This window comes from Coffea eugenioides, chromosome 9 (genome assembly GCF_003713205.1).
Source record: "Coffea eugenioides isolate CCC68of chromosome 9, Ceug_1.0, whole genome shotgun sequence".
Taxonomy (NCBI): Eukaryota; Viridiplantae; Streptophyta; class Magnoliopsida; order Gentianales; family Rubiaceae; genus Coffea; species Coffea eugenioides.
Window position 1 is genome coordinate 8,146,599 of NC_040043.1, and position 17,868 is coordinate 8,164,466.

The following is a 17,868-nucleotide window of genomic DNA, read 5'->3' on the forward strand; positions in this document are numbered from 1 at the left end:
TGGTAAAGTCAAATACAATTGGGGGTACTCTAGTAAATTCACACACTTTAACCTTTTAAATTGGCTTCAACTTTTTCTAGGGGAGGTTAATGCTATTTCAAAATTGATAGGGGAGGTCAGTGCAAATGTCAGAAATCTCAGGGGAGGTTTCTACAATTTTCCCTAAATTAAAAGCAAATCCGGCCCCCCCAAGAAATAATTCAAAGCCAATGCATGTGGCCCCTACAGATTAACCTTATCAAACTTGACCATGTCTGTAAAACCCCCACTGGAGTTCATTGTCATACCCCCTTGACTTGCTATTCAGCCCCGATGGAAAGCACTTGGCTACTCTTAGCCTTGGCAGGGATTGTTGCATTGGCTTTTCTCTCAAAAGCATTCACTCACAAACGCCTCAAGCTAAATCATCCACCAGGACCAAAACCATGGCCTATTATTGGCAACCTGAACCTCCTCGGTTCAATCCCACATCAATCCTTGCACTTGTTGTCCCAGAAATATGGAGAAATCATGCAACTAAAATTTGGTTCCAGCCCTGTTGTAGTAGCTTCATCCCCTGAAATGGCAAAAGAATTCTTGCAAACGCATGACAACATTTTCGCCTCTCGGCCTGCAACTGCTGCTGCCAAATACACTAGCTACAACTGCTCCGGCATGTTATGGGCACCTTACGGTCCACACTGGCGACAAGCTCGTAAAATTTATCTAACCCAAATATTTAGTCCAAAACAACTCGACTTCTTCGAGAGCACACGCATTGAGGAAAGGCGTGCTTTCATTTCTCGTTTGTATGCTCAATCTGGAAAGCCAGTAGTTATGAGAGATCATCTAATGCGTCTTAGCCTCTCCACTGCAAGCCAGATGGTTTTGAGTAACAAGTACTTTGCCCAATCTGAAGGGGATGGATCTCTAGTTACCTTTGAAGAGTTCCAAGAGATGATAGATACATGGTTTTTGCTGGGTGGTGTGTTCAATATCGGGGATTGGATACCGTGGCTCGACAGATTTGACCTCCAAGGTTACGTAAAGCAAATGAAAGAACTTTACAAGAAATTTGATAAATTCCATAACCATGTGCTTGATGATCACCAGGCCAGGAGGAAAACGGAGAAAGATTTTATCCCCAAGGACATGGTGGACATTCTATTGCAATATGCTGAAGATCCTGATCTCCAGGTCAAACTCACCAGAGATCAGATAAAAGGGCTAATTCAGGTGCCATTTCTTCTCGTGGTTTAATGAAATTTCTAGATCTCTTTACCTCTTTAACTTACTGAATCTTAAAGCTAGCACTTTAGTATAGCTTACTAAAATGTGCCATTAAACATAGCTGTCTTTTTTCTTCTGATTAAGAGGTTTTCTGCTTTCAATATGTTGTCAAGCATGATACTTCATCAGCATTTGATCATGGCGGGACTAATTTTACCAATATTTGATCATGGCCAGGACTTGCTTGTTGGTGGTACCGATACCTCGGCGTCCACAGTAGAATGGGCAATGAATGAACTTCTCAAACATCCACATCTCATTGAAAAGGCAACCGAAGAGCTTGATAGAGTGATAGGGCGAGATAAGTGGGTGGAAGAGGCTGTTTTGTCAAAGCTACCTTTTCTAGGGGCGATCATAAAGGAAACTTTTAGGTTACATCCACTGGCAACGCTGCTTCCACCCCACTATGCCCTTGAGGATTGCACTGTAGCTGGTTATCACATTGCTAAAGGAACAACGGTGTTTATAAACACATGGAGTATGGGGAGGAACTCAAAGTATTGGGATTCTCCTGAAGAATTCATTCCAGAGAGGTTTTTGGGGAAGGATATTGACATCAAGGGACATGACTTTGAGCTGTTGCCCTTTGGCTCAGGTCGGAGGATGTGCCCAGGCTATGTCCTTGCACTCAAACTTGTTGGAACAATGTTGGCCAACTTGTTGCATGGATTCAACTGGAAATTGCCTCATGGCATGAAACCAGAAGAAATTTGCATGGAAGAACACTACGGACTCTCAATTCATCCAAGGATTTCACTTGCTATGATCCCAGAACCACGTTTGCCGGTCAATCTCTATTAGCAAGTATTGATTTAAGGCAAAATTGAAATATATTCCTGCTCTGTATATGTAAACTGTTAAACTCATTCTCCGCTCTCCGATTATATCATTTAGCTCATTTTAGGTGAGAGCTTAGGAATCGAGACAGTATAATTGCCCTTTTGGTAAATTTGCATTGTGAAATAAAATAAAAGTCAGAATCAATTTTTTTTTTCTTTCTTTAAATTGCTTTTGGTGAATTCTGTTGTGAAATAAAACAAAAGGTCACAATCAAGTTTATTTTTTTATTTTTTTGCTAGAAAACAAACAGGCAAAATATCGCAATAATGACATATGGAAAATTGACATGGAAATATTGAAGATTGCAGAGAGTAAAAACTGACTCTCCCTTGTTAGCAAAGAAAATAGGTATGCAACGGAAATAGGTATCTCAAAAATTTGAGAAACAAACAAGGCACTCAACCAGGGCCTCAAATCTGTTTAAATTCTGGATAACAAAAGTAACATTTACGAAAGCAGAGTTGACAGGCAAATTTATGACTCGTTTGTACACCCTAATCACCCAAATACAAGACCTATAAATAAGACAAAACAAGTCTGACTCCTGACTTGAATACTACTCACATATGTCCCTTACAATAGGGCTAAGCTAATTACTATGAACCCAATTCCTATGCAACTTCAAGAATTTAACCCAAAATAGATTGAACATAAATACCCAATTTAAATTTATGGATGAAAGAATTCATCCATATTCACCCATATATGCCATTAGTTACCACCGTCTTGACATGATAATCATCCGGATCCATGCAATTCTTAAAAAACCAAGAAACACATTTTTTTTGTCTTCTTGACAATTATTTCCAATGCAAAAAATTTTCAATTGCACAATTTCCCACAAATTTAACCACCCCACAATTGAATCAAGGGTAAATTACATATACCCCCGGGGGGATGGTTTTATCTATTTAACGCTTTGTTGCAGTGTATAAAATGTGTCGCTCTAAATTGGGTATGCATTACATTAAAAAAAAAGGTTTCAATATGCAATCTAAATAGCAGTGTATAAGCTACGTACAAATCCTGAGGGTTTGGGGAGTGGATTTTTAATGGGATTATTGGGCTCAAAAGCTTCCAAACCTGTACGTGCCATTTGGAAGATATTCGGCCTAGCTGGAAATGAAGATCCTAATTATTCTTTTTCTGGGCATATCAGTTTTGCCCTCTCACCCACGTATATTCATTCTTGGGCTTCAAACCGGATCATAGAGCCCGAAATTTCGGTCAACTTACACGCGAACAGAACTCGTCTCTAATGCCATCACCTCCCATAATCCTTATTCCAAGACTCTTTGATAATATATTTTATCTTTAGAAAAATATTCATATTCCTTTCGTTGATGGTAAATCTTTATGTCTAACTCATTAAATTTCATAACTTTGATATGGTGAAAGACATCATATCTATTTAAATCATCAAAGTCTGGTCCAGTTGAAATAATCTTGAGCATTAAAATATGTTTGAGACCATATGTAGGATTATTTTGATAAATATACTTTTACTCCTTTTTGAATCTACCGAGGGAGTCTGGAAAGTTCAGAAAAAGTAGGAATAGTTATATAGGTAATATTGATTACTCTAAAATTGTACCATTTTTGAATTTCTTTGAAGCGTCTAAAGGAGAAAGGATGCATTGGTATTGGGTTTGTTCAGGTACAAATTTTTTTCTCAAATAATATTTTATTTATGATAAAAATATATCTTTTAACCATCTTTTTTATGTTTTTAACTACCTTTTTATTACATATGCATTACACCACAAAAAATGTTATAATATTTTTTCAAATAATCTTTTATCCAAAGATGATCAACGTGATCTGTAAAATCTATTGGAGATGGTTTCTTTGATGTATCCCTTTGACAATCTTGCTAATCTATTGGACAAAACCTACGGCACTTTTGTTTCATAGTAAACTTAAAAATTCTCAACAAGAATACTCCATGGGCACTCCATTCCAGCGCCTCGCGCGGGGATCTGGTCAAGTTGTACTAATAAAGTCTTTGGTAATCAACTCAAGCTACTTAGGTTGATAGTAATTTCTCCCTAAATTGTTTTTATTGTCGAAATTATTTCCTTGTTATCTTTACACAATTCTTTGAGCTTTTTTAAGTGCTCTAACTTCCATATTGGTTAGTTAATAATTTTTTTTCGGGCAAAAGGAAAATTTTCTTTTATTGATCTGTGAATTGTAACTTTACAAAGGAAACAAAATCCTACTACATCACAATCTCTAGTGTAATATCTACACTATACAAAAACAGACAGAACAAGCTACCAAATTCCAGTAGCTTAATCCACCAAACCGTCTTGATCCAAGCACCACTCAAGCATCAGTTGCCAATTTGTCTTGGTCCTTGGAGAAATCACTTTCATCACATTTTCGATTTTCCACAATTTTCACAATTCCTGCCGACGAATCCTGAAATATCCTGCTCTTCCTTTCTTGCCAAATATGCCAGACAGTGATTGCTAAAACAAGTCGCCTTAGTGTTGACACAAAAGAACTGGAAATTGTTAGGATACTTTCATTGTTATTTTTCTAAAAGATCCATGTTTAATTCTTTACTCGCAATTGAGCCCTTTCTATCATAATGAGTACCAATGCAATTAATATTTACGAAAATGTTCGCTATACTTCACTATATATATATTTTTTTTTTTTTACTAACCCCAAAAATGAAACTTCGTCTGTAAAAAACTTGGAGACTTGTGTTTGCTAGCGTAGTGTAGCAATTGTGGAGAGCGAGAAACCAGGTTATTTTTCAGCAAGCATCGGTATCTGCTGTTAGCATAATTTCTGCTGTCCAAATCTTACTTTTCAACAAAGACATACCAAATCTATGAAATTTTTGATAACTAGAACCCCACTAAATGAACAAATATCTCCACGTATCATCTTATTCGCCAATCAACAAATTTCTTTCTGTGATTTTTGTGTCACCATTGCTGCTGCGACAAATTTTTTCTCGCTTGTACGCCCAGCATTGGCCGCCACCAGGTGATGCACCATGTTTGGCCATAAGTTAAGGATAAATCTTATATACACTAACGGTGTATACGCTATCATCGTTCGATACATGATATGTGTGTAAAAGTTGAATTTCAAATTCAAAATTTGCATCGTTGTTATTCATCCAATGCTGATAATATATATACTGTCAGTGTAAAAAAGATTAATCTATAAGGAATGGTGGTCGAATTTTGTAAGAAGGAGACTAAACAAGAAATAAGTTGAGAAAGGTAAGGAGACGGAGGGGAGGGAAGGGATGGATGGGAAGGGGTGACAACTACAAGGAGTTTAAAAAGAGTGGAGTGATAATAATGTTTTTTATAACCATCTCACTTTTTAATTTTTCATAGTAATATGTTTAAAATGGGTGGGTAATCAAAATTATACCCAATTTGATTAAAAAAATTATACCCAATTTAGTGATATATATAAATATATATATATATAACCGCTAAATTTAGGGAACGAGTATTTATACTCATTAACTCATTCGTAGAGGCTTTAAAAATCAATATGTAGAGTTATAATTGAACTTAAAAGTCACCTGCCAAACACTTCCTTATTTCTAAGAGTTGCACATTAGCTTTCATCATAGGAGAATAAAGATTCCACATTTAACGAAATTTTTTTAAAAAAAAATCCATGTGAAATATGAGAATATCTTCTAAAGTGTAGAAATCCATTAAATAAGGAAAAAAATCGTTCAAAACATCATTTACATTTTCGTTAAATGAATTTTTCAACTTTCATTTTTATAATAATAACTTTACATCCCTTACAAAATCAAGTGAGTAAAATTTGGTCCCAACTTAGGTTTTCATTCACTTTTTATCTTATATCCATCACGTGATTCACACATGATTATTTTTTTTTTGGCAAAAAGATTCTACTTGTAGTTAAATAAAGGGTTAAATACCAAAAAACCCCTTGTGGTTTGACTAATGTTCACTTTACCTCCCTATAGTTTGGAAATCTACAATTTAACTTCCTGTCGTTTCACTTAAAGTGAAAGTCTGACAGAAAACATCTACAATAACGGTATTTCTGTCAGACTTTCACTTTAAGTGAAACGACAAGGAGTTAAATTGTAGGTTTCCAAACCATAGGGAGGTAAAGTGTACATTTGGCAAACCACAGGGGGGTTTTTGATATTTTACCCATTCTCAAATGCACGAAACATTCTTCCAAGGGTTTGACTAATAGAGGGGCAATTTTGATATTTTCTTTTCAGAAGTTAGTTTAGATGTTTTCCGTCAGACTTTTACTTTAGTTGAAACGACGGGAAGTCAAATTGTAGGTTTCCAAACCATAGGGAGGTAAAGTGAACGTTAATCAAACCACAGGGGGGTTTTTGGTATTTAACCCTTAAATAAATGATCTGATTCATATTTAATTTTAGCCCTAAAAAGGTAGAATCTAACCTAAACAATATTCTTTTTTTTTTTTACCAAAAAGTGGAATTTGATCTTTTTATATATAAAAATGACTATATATAAGTTACGTGGTGATTTCATACTAAAAAGTAATCGAAAACTTAGTTTGGAATCAAGTTTTATCGATTTTTTTGGTCAAATGTTCCACTTTTTTATTAACTAAATAAAATAAAGATACCAAGATTTTGAGGAGGGGCGAAACCTGACCTCAAGAGCTCTTGAAATTATTGACTAAACTTTATAAGAGATGTAAAATTAATATTTTAGAAATGAAGAAAAAAATTATTTAACAAAATATGAGAGACGTTTTGAACGATTTTCTCATTAAATAACTATAAGTACGTACTATACTTTTCCAACTTGTAATAGAAATTTTGTTACACATGAAGATTGACTCCTCTTCAAAGAAAAGTGAAGTGACACCGGGATACATGTTTTACTTTGTAGACATGTCCAATGAATGTCTCGGTTCCTTCTAAGAAGAAAACCGAAGATATTTTACTCAAGTGCAATGTCCCTTAAATATCATTGTCAGGAAGAAGACATTTACTGATGTTCTGATGTTGAATGCTGAAATGTGTAAGAAGCAAACCTTTTTTTATTTTTGCACAACCAATATAAGATGCAAGTAAAAGTGTCCTAGAAAATGATTTTGATAGTCCCTGATAGGGTAAAAGACAATTTCCTAATTAATTCAATCGATTGTGTATCAAGTGTATGTAAAAGTCACTCACCCTCCTTACATAGTAGTCCCTTCATCACCTTCATTGATTGGGAAAAACTGGAATTTTGTAATCGACTCACAATAACTTCCAAAGCTTGAGTCCCTATGAGTCACAAAAGAGGGTTTTAGCTCCCTGCAAATTCTTAATGTTTTCTTTCGGCCCCGCTTATAAGTTTTAGGAATTAATGCAAGCTAATTAGTTTGAGTTATTTCTTCCTAACCTGTTTTGTTGTCGACATTAATTTCCTTCTTATCATCACTTAATTCCTTGTCCTTTTTTAATGCTTTAGCTTGCATAATGATCAGTTAATCAATTATTAAATTACTTTTGTTATCAGTTTTCAATAAAATGATTTTGTGCCGAGAAGGCGTCGATTTGGTAGTTAAGGTTGATACTTCAGAGTTTAGAAGTTCAGGATTCTAATCCCACTATCCCGTCTTTACTTTTTAAATCTCACTCTAAGATGATTATGTAGTTGTTTAAACTTGCGAAAATGTGCATCAAAGAGGAATTAACACTAGACGTTCCCATTCTTGTTTTTTCTCCCCCATATGAAACTTGTGCCTAAAACTTACCAAATTTAAAACTTATGAACTGAATATATTGAAGCTGAAAAATATGGGATGTCACACTTGATAAACGTTTTTCAAATGTCAAACAAGAACATAAAAATTCACCAATCTAGGAACCCCAGGCTCCCTTTGCATGGGCCTCCTTCTTTGTGGTAGAAACTACTCATGGAGTGGAGGACTCTACTTCAAAAGAAAAAAACAAAGTAAAATGTCACCCAAAGTACATTTTGTAGAAATGTTCAATAAATGTCTTATTTCTTTCAAAGAAAAGTCCAATGCCTTCTGAGAAGAAAAAACTGGTGATATTTTCCTCAAATCCAATGTCTCTTGAGTATTATTTTGTTGTTTGGATGCATTTTTATTTACAAATTTTTTTATTACATCAAAAATAACTTTTTAATCACATTTTTATCTTACATGTTATTGATAGGGTGCGATTTTATCATTTATTTTATTATTAATTTCCCATATTACCTGACCTGATGTGGATTAATTATTAGATTCTACTCACTTTTCGTAATTTGCATTTATTTTAGGGAGTAGAACGAAAATACCACAACCAAGGCCAATTTAACAGTCATCAGGAAGGAGTCCGGGGGTATTTTTGAAATATTAAGACGGGACCCTCTTTAATAATTTTGCGGAAGACAGCATAAAAGAAGAAAATGAACACAGGGCTGAGTCTTCTTCTTCCTCTCGGGAGGCCGCCGCACAGTAGGATGAATATAGGAATTAGATAGAAGTTAGAATAAGGAGTAGAGGATTTTTGTCTCCTTTAGCTTAGCTTTACTTTGACTTTTTCTTCTTAGCTTTGGTAGTTATTCTCCAGGCATGTGAGGAGAAACAATTGGGAGAAGTTTGACTTTCTTTCCTTCTAGCTTTTAGCAGTTTCTTTTTCTTCCTTCGTATGAGCAGACAAGTGGAGACATTAAATCATCCTCTGCAACTTTGCTTTTCTTTATTCCTTCGACGAATTGAATTTTCCCAATTCTTGGAGACGATGGCCACAATTGTTGCTGCAATTTTGTATGGATTTTTCTTATTCGGGATGAACTAAATCTCCTTTTCTAGTCAAGAAACAACGGAGGCTCTGACTCATCTAAAAATTGTGAGATCGATTTAATTTTATCCTTCCCTTTTATTTATTGGTATTCGCATATTCCTTGATTGCAGTACTTATGATTATTTAATTAATTGATTGTTTTGGATCCGGATAATTAGTTAATTGGGTAACCTATTGTCAATTGGGGCATTTAAATCCGTAATTGTTTAATTGCCTTAAAATAGTGACAACTGGCATGATTAGATTTGTGTCAGGAGAATACGCGGGCTAACCTAAAATAACCCTGGTAGTGTGTTATTTGGTTAGAATAGGACTCCTCTAATACGTAAGGCAATTGGAAAATTAAATCTTACGGGCGTACCTAGGATTATTTCCTAATTAGAGCAGTGATTAACGGGCGTACCTTAATCACCAACACAGTAAGGAGGGGTTGACTGTCATTGCTTGTTTGGTAGTTATAACCTATTTATTGATAAATAATTGGAATTGCTTTTGCTTCGATGATCAATTAGGTGCACCATTGCTGAAGTTATTTCTTGGCTAGGGCCTTAGTTATCATTCATTTGATTTTAGTAACTTGTTATTTAATTTTTAATAGTTTCTTAGATTTTATTTGAATTTCTTTGATTGTCACCTTCTGCACAAAAACACCCCCTTTGTTACTGTGGATTTGAAAAGAAACAGTTACTCCCAGTCCCTGTGCATTCGACTCTGCTTACCACTATTTACAAAAATTAACTTTAGTTGAGCAGGTTTTTATTATTGTACAGGCTTCGACAACCTGTCAATTATATTTATATTTCACATATATCACATATCAAAAGTACGACATTGTCATTCTAAGATTTTCTTTTCAAATAATCTCCTATCCTAACAGACTAGATATTTTAGTAAAATTCCAATGCCAAATGTTGGCATGTGTCCATGGACAATACTTTTGTTATTTTAAACGAACCAATAATGAAATGTTGGAAAAAGTATGCCAGATATTTAATCCAAACAAGCCATGGCTGTTTCAATTATGCTAGGTGGTGTAGTAGAACAATTTAATGTAGACATACCTCATTTGCTTTTGTGTTAGTTTCACTCATGCTTCTATTCTATATCTTTAATGAAATAAATGGGAAACAAACAACTTCCTAATCAATTCACTGGATTCTGTACAGAAAAAAATCTGAAATGTGGCATTTTGTAACGATCAGGGGTTTTGGGTTGTCGCAATAGTAACAGTACAGTGCAATTGAAGAAAGCGGAGATAGTGTGTTTTGAAATTGGACGTTGGAGATTAAATATAAGACACTAATTTTCTTGTGTCAAATGATTATTGTGCTTTTACTAGTGTTATATAAGATGTCATCGGAGACATCCAAGAATTGTAAATTTCAAATGTAATTATCACACTTTGAAACTAGGGACTACGAATTGAGCTTAATTATTATGTATATACCTCGCACTTGTCAAGTTTTTGTGAGGATTCTTCTAAGAATTGTGCAGAACATGTGATAAATAAAATTCTACCCAAGATTTCTGGCAAAAACAACAAAGAATCCCTCGACGGATTCTTTTTTTTTTTTTTCCTTTTCATCCTTGACTTGCACCACTTCTTTTAGCCATTGTTGTGACTTCTCAACATTTTAATTCTCGCCAATTTTGCTTCCAATTGAAGTTGATCATTTTACCTACAAAAATAAAGAGATTTTGCAAGCAAAATACCAAAATCACAACAAATTCATCTATCAACTCAATGTGCAAGTTAGAGACAAAAATTGGACAACTTATACCATTTAATCTTACAAATTGACTCAAAAACACTGTGAAACACATTCAAAAATATCACAAATTTAGCCCTTAGCAATTTCAAAATATATGGATATTGGGCAATGAACGGACAAATAAGATAGCTAAAAGGGCAATTTTGAAATAAAATATGCTCTGTCTACTCAAGTGAATCTTTTACTCTTATTTTGCTCCTAGTTACTGAACATGTTACATTGATTTAGGAGAGGTCAGTGAAATTTTCAGAAGTTGCAAAAGTGAAAATTTTCTAAAATTATTCAAAGAGAAAATTTGAATTCAATGCATGTGGCACAGATCAACCTTATCAAACTTCACCATGTGCATAAAACCCCCACTGAGTTCACTGCCATAACTTATTATTCAGCCCTGATGGAAACTTGGCTACTCTTAGCCTTTGCAGGGATTGTCGCATTGGCTTTTCTCTCGAAGCTATCCGCTCACAAACGCCTAAAGTTAAATCATCCACCAGGACCAAAACCATGGCCTATTATTGGCAACCTGAACCTCCTCGGTTCAATCCCACATCAATCCTTACACTTGTTGTCCCAGAAATATGGAGCAATCATGCAACTAAAATTTGGTTCCAGCCCTGTTGTAGTAGCTTCATCCCCTGAAATGGCAAAAGAATTCTTGCAAACACATGACTTCAACTTCGCCTCTCGGCCTGCAACTGCTGCTGGCAAATATACTAGCTACAACTGCTCCGACATGACATGGGCACCTTATGGTCCATTCTGGCGACAAGCTCGTAAACTTTATCTAACCCAAATATTTAATCCAAAGCGACTTGAATTCTTCGAGAACATACGTATTGAAGAAAGGCGTGCTTTCATTTCTCGTTTGTATGCTCTATCTGGAAAGCCAGTAGTTATGAGAGATCATCTAATGCGTCTTACCCTCTCCAGTGCATGCCAAATGGTTTTGAGTAACAAGTACTTTGCCCAATCTGAAGGGGATGGATCTCTAGTTACCTTTGAAGAGTTCCAAGAGATGATAGATACATGGTTTTGGCTGGGTGGTGTGTTCAATATCGGGGATTGGATACCGTGGCTCGACATATTTGATCTCCAAGGTTACATAAAGCAAATGAAAGAACTTTACAAGAAATTTGATAGATTCCATAACCATGTGCTTGATGATCACCAGGCCAGGAGGAAAACGGAGAAAGATTTTATCCCCAAGGACATGGTAGACATTCTATTGCAATATGCTGAAGATCCTGATCTCCAGGTCAAACTCACCAGAGATCAGATAAAAGGGCTAATTCAGGTGCTATTTCTTCTCGTGGTTTAATGAAATTTCTAGATCTCTTTACCTCTTTAACTTACCGAATCTCGAAGCTAGCAGTTTTGCTTAGGATAATGTGCCATTAAAGATAAGTGTCTTCTTTCTTCTGATTCAATCTGTTGTGAAGCATGATACTTCACCAATTCAGGATCAGGGCAGGACTAACTTTACCAATATTTGATCATGTCCAGGACTTGCTAGCTGGTGGTACAGATACCTCAGCTACCACGGTAGAATGGGCAATGAATGAACTTCTCAAACATCCACGTCTCATTCGAAAGGCAACTGAAGAGCTTGATAGAGTGATAGGGAGAGATAAGTGGGTGGAAGAGACTGATTTCTCAAAACTGCCTTTTCTAGAGGCGATCATAAAGGAAACTTTTAGGTTACATCCGCTGGCAACGCTGCTTGCACCCCGTTATGCCATTGAGGATTGCACTGTAGCTGGTTATCACATTGCTAAAGGAACAACGGTGTTTATAAACACATGGAGTATAGGGAGGAACTCAAAGTATTGGGATTCTCCTGAAGAATTCATTCCAGAGAGGTTTTTGGGGAAGGATATTGACGTAAAGGGACAAAATTTTGCGCTATTGCCATTTGGCTCAGGTCGAAGGAGGTGTCCAGGCTATAACCTTGGAATCAAGCTTGTTCGATCAACGTTGGCCAACTTGTTGCATGGATTCAACTGGAAATTGCCTCATGGCATGAAACCGGAAGAAATTTGCATGGAAGAACTCTATGGACTCACAACTCATCCAAGGATTTCACTTGCTATGATCCCAGAACCACGTTTGCCTGTCAATCTCTATTAGCGGGTACGATTCAAGGGAAAATTGAAATATGTTCCTACTCTGTATCGGTCAACTGTTGAAATATGTTCTCAATCTTTTTTTTCCCTTTCTTTTCGCTGGAAAACAAAGCGTAATATCGCATTTATGACATGTGGAAGAATTGACATGGAAATATTGTAGATTGCACAGAGAAAATAACATCTCAAAAATTTGACAAACAAACAAGGTGACATTTACGAAAGCAGAGTTGGCACAGCTTACTGGAACAGATTTCAACTTTACAGTCTCTCCCACTTATGCTCATTCTTGGGCTTTAAACCTGATCATAGAGCAAGAAAACTCGGTCAGTCTACATGCGAAGTAACCGTGAGAACTCCAATTCTATCACTTCCTGTATATTTCTTAGAAGCGTCAAAAGGAGAAAGGATGCACAGTAATGGATTTCTTTGGGTACAATTTTTTTCTCAAATAATATTTTATTTACATCATAAATACATTTCTCAATTATTTCTTACATTTTCAATAATTTTTTATCATATATATATATATATATATATATATATATATACCGCCCCACAATGTATCTGTTTCCAATTTAATAATTTTTTGCTTTTTTTGTTCAATTCCTCCTCTCTTGCAACTGAAGTGGCATTCCACCTGAATCAGAAACTCCTAATGAAGTAATACTTTTTTGGATAGTAAAATTATTTTAAATAATATTTTATTTGCATCATAAACATATTTTTCAGCTCATATTTTTATATTTTTAATTATCTTTTTATTTCACATACATCATATCATAAAAATATTATAATAATTATTTTAAATAATATTTTAAATAATACTCTATCCAAATGATATTGAGACGGAAGTAGATTTGCCAAATCACAAAAGAAAAATGCACCCTTTTTTAAACCCTGCTCTCATCTCATGTGAAAGAAAGTGGCCAAGAACATGGCAAATTGGGGTGCAACTTGATTTGGCAGAGAAACTTTTGTATCTCTATCTCCAGTAAAGAAAACAACAATCGAGAAATAATTAAAGTTAGCATAGTGAAATGCCATCAACTCACGGTTCGTCTTATCGATGCCACATTTTTCAACCGCGTACAAACAAATCCTGCAACAAGACAAATGGAAGTCATCATCTTGTCGCAGTCTAACCCTTGAAATCACAGTTCCGCAAGCACATATTCATTTAACTTTTCCATGAACTCGTTTAATGTTTTGTAAGATAGTCCATCATGATTTACCATCTGGGAAAAGTAGCCTCATCTGAAAGTCACCAAGATGTCCTCTCGAACAATCTAGGTTAATAGGGGAGCGGGACAGGAGCGGTCATTCTCCTGAGCTGTTAATGGCCATGATTTGGTTTCAACAAATTGTGTGATCCAGATCACAAGTTATGTATCGATTTTCACATCGTGTGTGAAATTCATAAAATTTTGTACTAAAATTACACGTTGTACAAACAAAATTATGACGTGTGCAATTAAATTTACGTGCTGTTAAAAATGGTCAAAATCTTTAGGAACGGTTGCACCTGCAATCGTCTGTGCCCCTTGTCCGGTTAATAGGGTAAGCTGTCAATTCCAACGTTATGTGTGTTTCAATAGATGAGTGTTCTGGCTTACCTTACTGATGATTGAGGTGTAAATATTTGTGTAACACCAATAGTGCTAGCTGCTGATGTGGTTGTAAAAAAAAAAATTATATACTAGTTGGCAAATGGTATAAAATTATATATACTTACAAGTTGAATCCATATCACACTTTTTTTCTTTTTTGGGCAAAGCCCATGAACTCGGAAGGGATGCATCATGCATGCAGTGTACACTTGATGTCATAAACATTTTCCAAACATTGAATTTAGTCAAGCCAAATCTTACTTTTCAAACATAAATGATTCACCAATATAGAAATCTTACTTTTCAACGAAGCCATACCAAATCTTTGAAATTTTCGATAGTGGAACCCCACTAAATGAACAAATATCTCCATGTATCATCTTATTCACCAATCAACAAATTTCTTTCTGTGATTGTTGTGTTACCGTTGCGGGCCTTGCGGCAGCGACATATTTTTCCACGCCAGAACGCCGCAGCATAGGAAAGGGAAGGAGACAGGAGGGAAGGGAAGGGAAGGGAAGAGTGGTTACAACTACAACAGGTTCAAAGAAGAGTGGACTGATAAATTTTTTATAACCATTTTCCTTTCCAATTTTTCATAATAGGGTTTTCTCACGGGTGTCCATTGTGCATTTATTGATAAATCTAAAATTCACATAATCTAATATATATATACACATATTAATAATTATTATCCTCCATTATATTTATATACTTTTCCTACTTAATCTTACTTATCATCTCTTATATTTATTCACTTTCCTAATTAATTTTACATTTTCAAAAATATAGCACGAAATATATCTTAACGAATTCACCTAATCTACCATGTATATACACATATTAATAATTATTACCCTTCTTTGCATTTATATATTTTCCTATTTAATCTTATCTACCATGTATATACACTGGTTTTCTTAGTTTTTAAATCTTTTATTCGAAGAAAAAATTCGAATTCAATGTATGTGCCACGGATTAACCTTGTCAAACTTTACCATGTACATAAAACCCCCACTGAAGTTCGGCATTTAGAACCCCAAAGGAGTTCACTGCCATAACTTACTATTCAGCCCGGATGGAAAGCACTTGGCTGCTCTTAGCCTTGGCAGGGATTGTTGCATGGGCTTTTCTCTCAAAAATATCCACTCACAAACGCCTGAAGTTAAATCATCCACCAGGACCAAAACCATGGCCTATTATTGGCAACTTGAACCTCCTAGGTTCAATCCCACATCAATCTTTACACTTACTGTCCCGGAAATATGGAGAAATCATGCAACTAAAACTTGGTTCCAGCCCTGTTGTAGTAGCTTCATCCCCTGAAATGGCAAAAGAATTCTTGCAAACGCATGACAACATCTTCGCCTCTCGGCCTACAACTGCTGCTGGCAAATACACTAGCTATAACTACTCCGACGTGTCATGGGCACCTTATGCTCCATTCTGGCGACAAGGTCGTAAAATTTATCTAACCCAAATATTTAGTCAAAAACCACTTGACTTCTTCGAGAGCATACGTATTGAAGAAAGGCATGCTTTCATTTCTCGTTTGTATGCTCTCTCAGGAAAGCCAATAGTTATGAGAGATCATCTAATGCGTCTTACCCTCTCCACTTCATGCCAAATGGTTTTGAGTAACAAGTTCTTTGCCCAATCTGAAGGGGATGGATCTCTAGTTACCTTTGAAGAGTTCCAAGAGATGATAGATACATGGTTTTTGCTGGGTGGTGTGTTCAATATAGGGGATTGGATACCGTGGCTCGATAGATTTGATCTCCAGGGTTACATTAAGCAAATGAAAGAACTTTACAAGAAATTTGATAGATTCCATAACCATGTGCTTGATGATCGCCAGGCCAAGAGGAAAACAGAGAGATTTTATCCCCAAGGACATGGTGGACATTCTATTGCAATATGCTGAAGATCCTGATCTCCAGGTCAAACTCACCAGAGATCAGATAAAAGGGCTAATTCAGGTGCTATTTCTTCTTGTGGTTTAATGAAATTTCTAGATCTCTTTACCTCTTTTTAACTTACCGAATCTCAAATCTAGCAGTTTTGCTTAGGATAATGTGCCATTAAACATAACTGCTTTCTTCTGATTCAATCTGTTGTGAAGCATGATACTTCACCAATTCAGGATCAGGGCAGGACTAACTTTACCAATATTTGATCATGTCCAGGACTTACTAGCTGGTGGTACAGATACCTCAGCTACCACGGTAGAATGGGCAATGAATGAACTTCTCAAACATCCACGTCTAATTCGAAAGGCAACTGAAGAGCTTGATAGAGTGATAGGGAAAGATAAGTGGGTGGAAGAGGCTGATTTCTCAAAACTGCCTTTTCTAGAGGCGATCATAAAGGAAACTTTTAGGTTACATCCGCTGGCAACGCTGCTTGCACCCCATTATGCCATTGAGGATTGCACTGTAGCTGGTTATCACATTGCTAAAGGAACAACGGTGTTTATAAACACATGGAGTATCGGGAGGAACTCAAAGTATTGGGATTCTCCTGAAGAATTCATTCCAGAGAGGTTTTTGGAGAAGGATATTGACATGAAGGGACAAAATTTTGCGCTATTGCCATTTGGCTCAGGTCGAAGGAGGTGTCCAGGCTACAACCTTGGAATCAAGCTTGTTCGATCAACGTTGGCCAACTTGTTGCATGGATTCAACTGGAAATTGCCTCATGGCATGAAACCAGAAGAAATTTGCATGGAAGAATTATATGGACTCACAACTCATCCAAGGATATCACTTGCCATGATCCCAGAACCACGTTTGCCGGTCAATGTCTATTAGCGGGTACGATTCTAGGGAAAATTGAAATATGTTCCTACTTTGTATCAGTCAACTGTTGAACTCACTCTCCACTCTCCGATTATATCACTTAGCTCATTTTAGGTGAGAGCTTAGGAGTCGAGACAGTATAATTGACCTAAAAGATCTTAGACATTCGTATTGGTCATTCCTATTGTAAAATAAAACAGAAGTCACAATCAAGTTTTTTTTTTCTTTCTTTAAATTGCTTTTCGTGAATTCTACTGTGAAATGAACAAAAGTCACAATCTTTTTTTTTTTTCTTTTTTTTTTTTTTGCTAGAAAACAAAGCAAAATATCGCAATTATGACATGTGGATGAATTGACATGGAAATATTGAAGATTGCACAGAGGAAATAACTGACTCCCTTGTTAGCAAAATTTATTCATTCTCAATTACCCCAAGGAGTGAATAGCAATCAATATCAGCCTCCTCTTAAAAGGTTCCTGCTTTGGATCAGTTAATGGTTGAACTCATTCTCCCCTCTCCATTTATATCTTGCCGTTCTAATCACCTAGCTCATATTAGGGAAATATTGGGAGTTGGTGTTGGTTTTGGGCCAAATATAACTACGTGAATATGAATACTTCTCAAATTACATTCAATTAGAAAATGAA

At 35.8% G+C, this 17,868-nt stretch overlaps 2 protein-coding genes and 1 pseudogene across 2 annotated transcripts; all 3 read left to right on the forward strand.

Moving 5' to 3' along the window:
• Positions 1-312: 312 nt before the first annotated feature.
• Positions 313-2,100, forward strand: LOC113748459 (flavonoid 3'-monooxygenase-like). Its single transcript, XM_027292026.1, has 2 exons — positions 313-1,215; positions 1,447-2,100. The coding sequence occupies exons 1-2, from the start codon at positions 313-315 to the stop codon at positions 2,068-2,070; spliced, it is 1,527 nt and encodes a 508-aa protein (XP_027147827.1). The 3' UTR covers positions 2,071-2,100.
• Positions 2,101-11,083: 8,983 nt separating this feature from the next.
• On the forward strand, positions 11,084-12,816 carry LOC113748449 (flavonoid 3'-monooxygenase-like). Its single transcript, XM_027292005.1, has 2 exons — positions 11,084-11,983; positions 12,193-12,816. The coding sequence occupies exons 1-2, from the start codon at positions 11,084-11,086 to the stop codon at positions 12,814-12,816; spliced, it is 1,524 nt and encodes a 507-aa protein (XP_027147806.1).
• A 2,684-nt stretch (positions 12,817-15,500) lies between these two features.
• LOC113781913 lies at positions 15,501-17,232 on the forward strand (annotated as a pseudogene).
• Positions 17,233-17,868: the final 636 nt, after the last annotated feature.

What these genes read in the sequence shown, in the direction of transcription:
- LOC113748449 (XM_027292005.1), top strand. Translation starts at nt 11,084, where the DNA reads ATGGAAACTTGGCTACTCTTAGCCTTTGCAGGGATTGTCGCATTGGCT. An exon ending in AGATAAAAGGGCTAATTCAG is followed by an intron (nt 11,984 to 12,192) that starts GTGCTATTTCTT and finishes GATCATGTCCAG; the next exon opens with GACTTGCTAGCTGGTGGTAC.
- LOC113748459 (XM_027292026.1), top strand. Translation starts at nt 313, where the DNA reads ATGGAAAGCACTTGGCTACTCTTAGCCTTGGCAGGGATTGTTGCATTG. An exon ending in AGATAAAAGGGCTAATTCAG is followed by an intron (nt 1,216 to 1,446) that starts GTGCCATTTCTT and finishes GATCATGGCCAG; the next exon opens with GACTTGCTTGTTGGTGGTAC.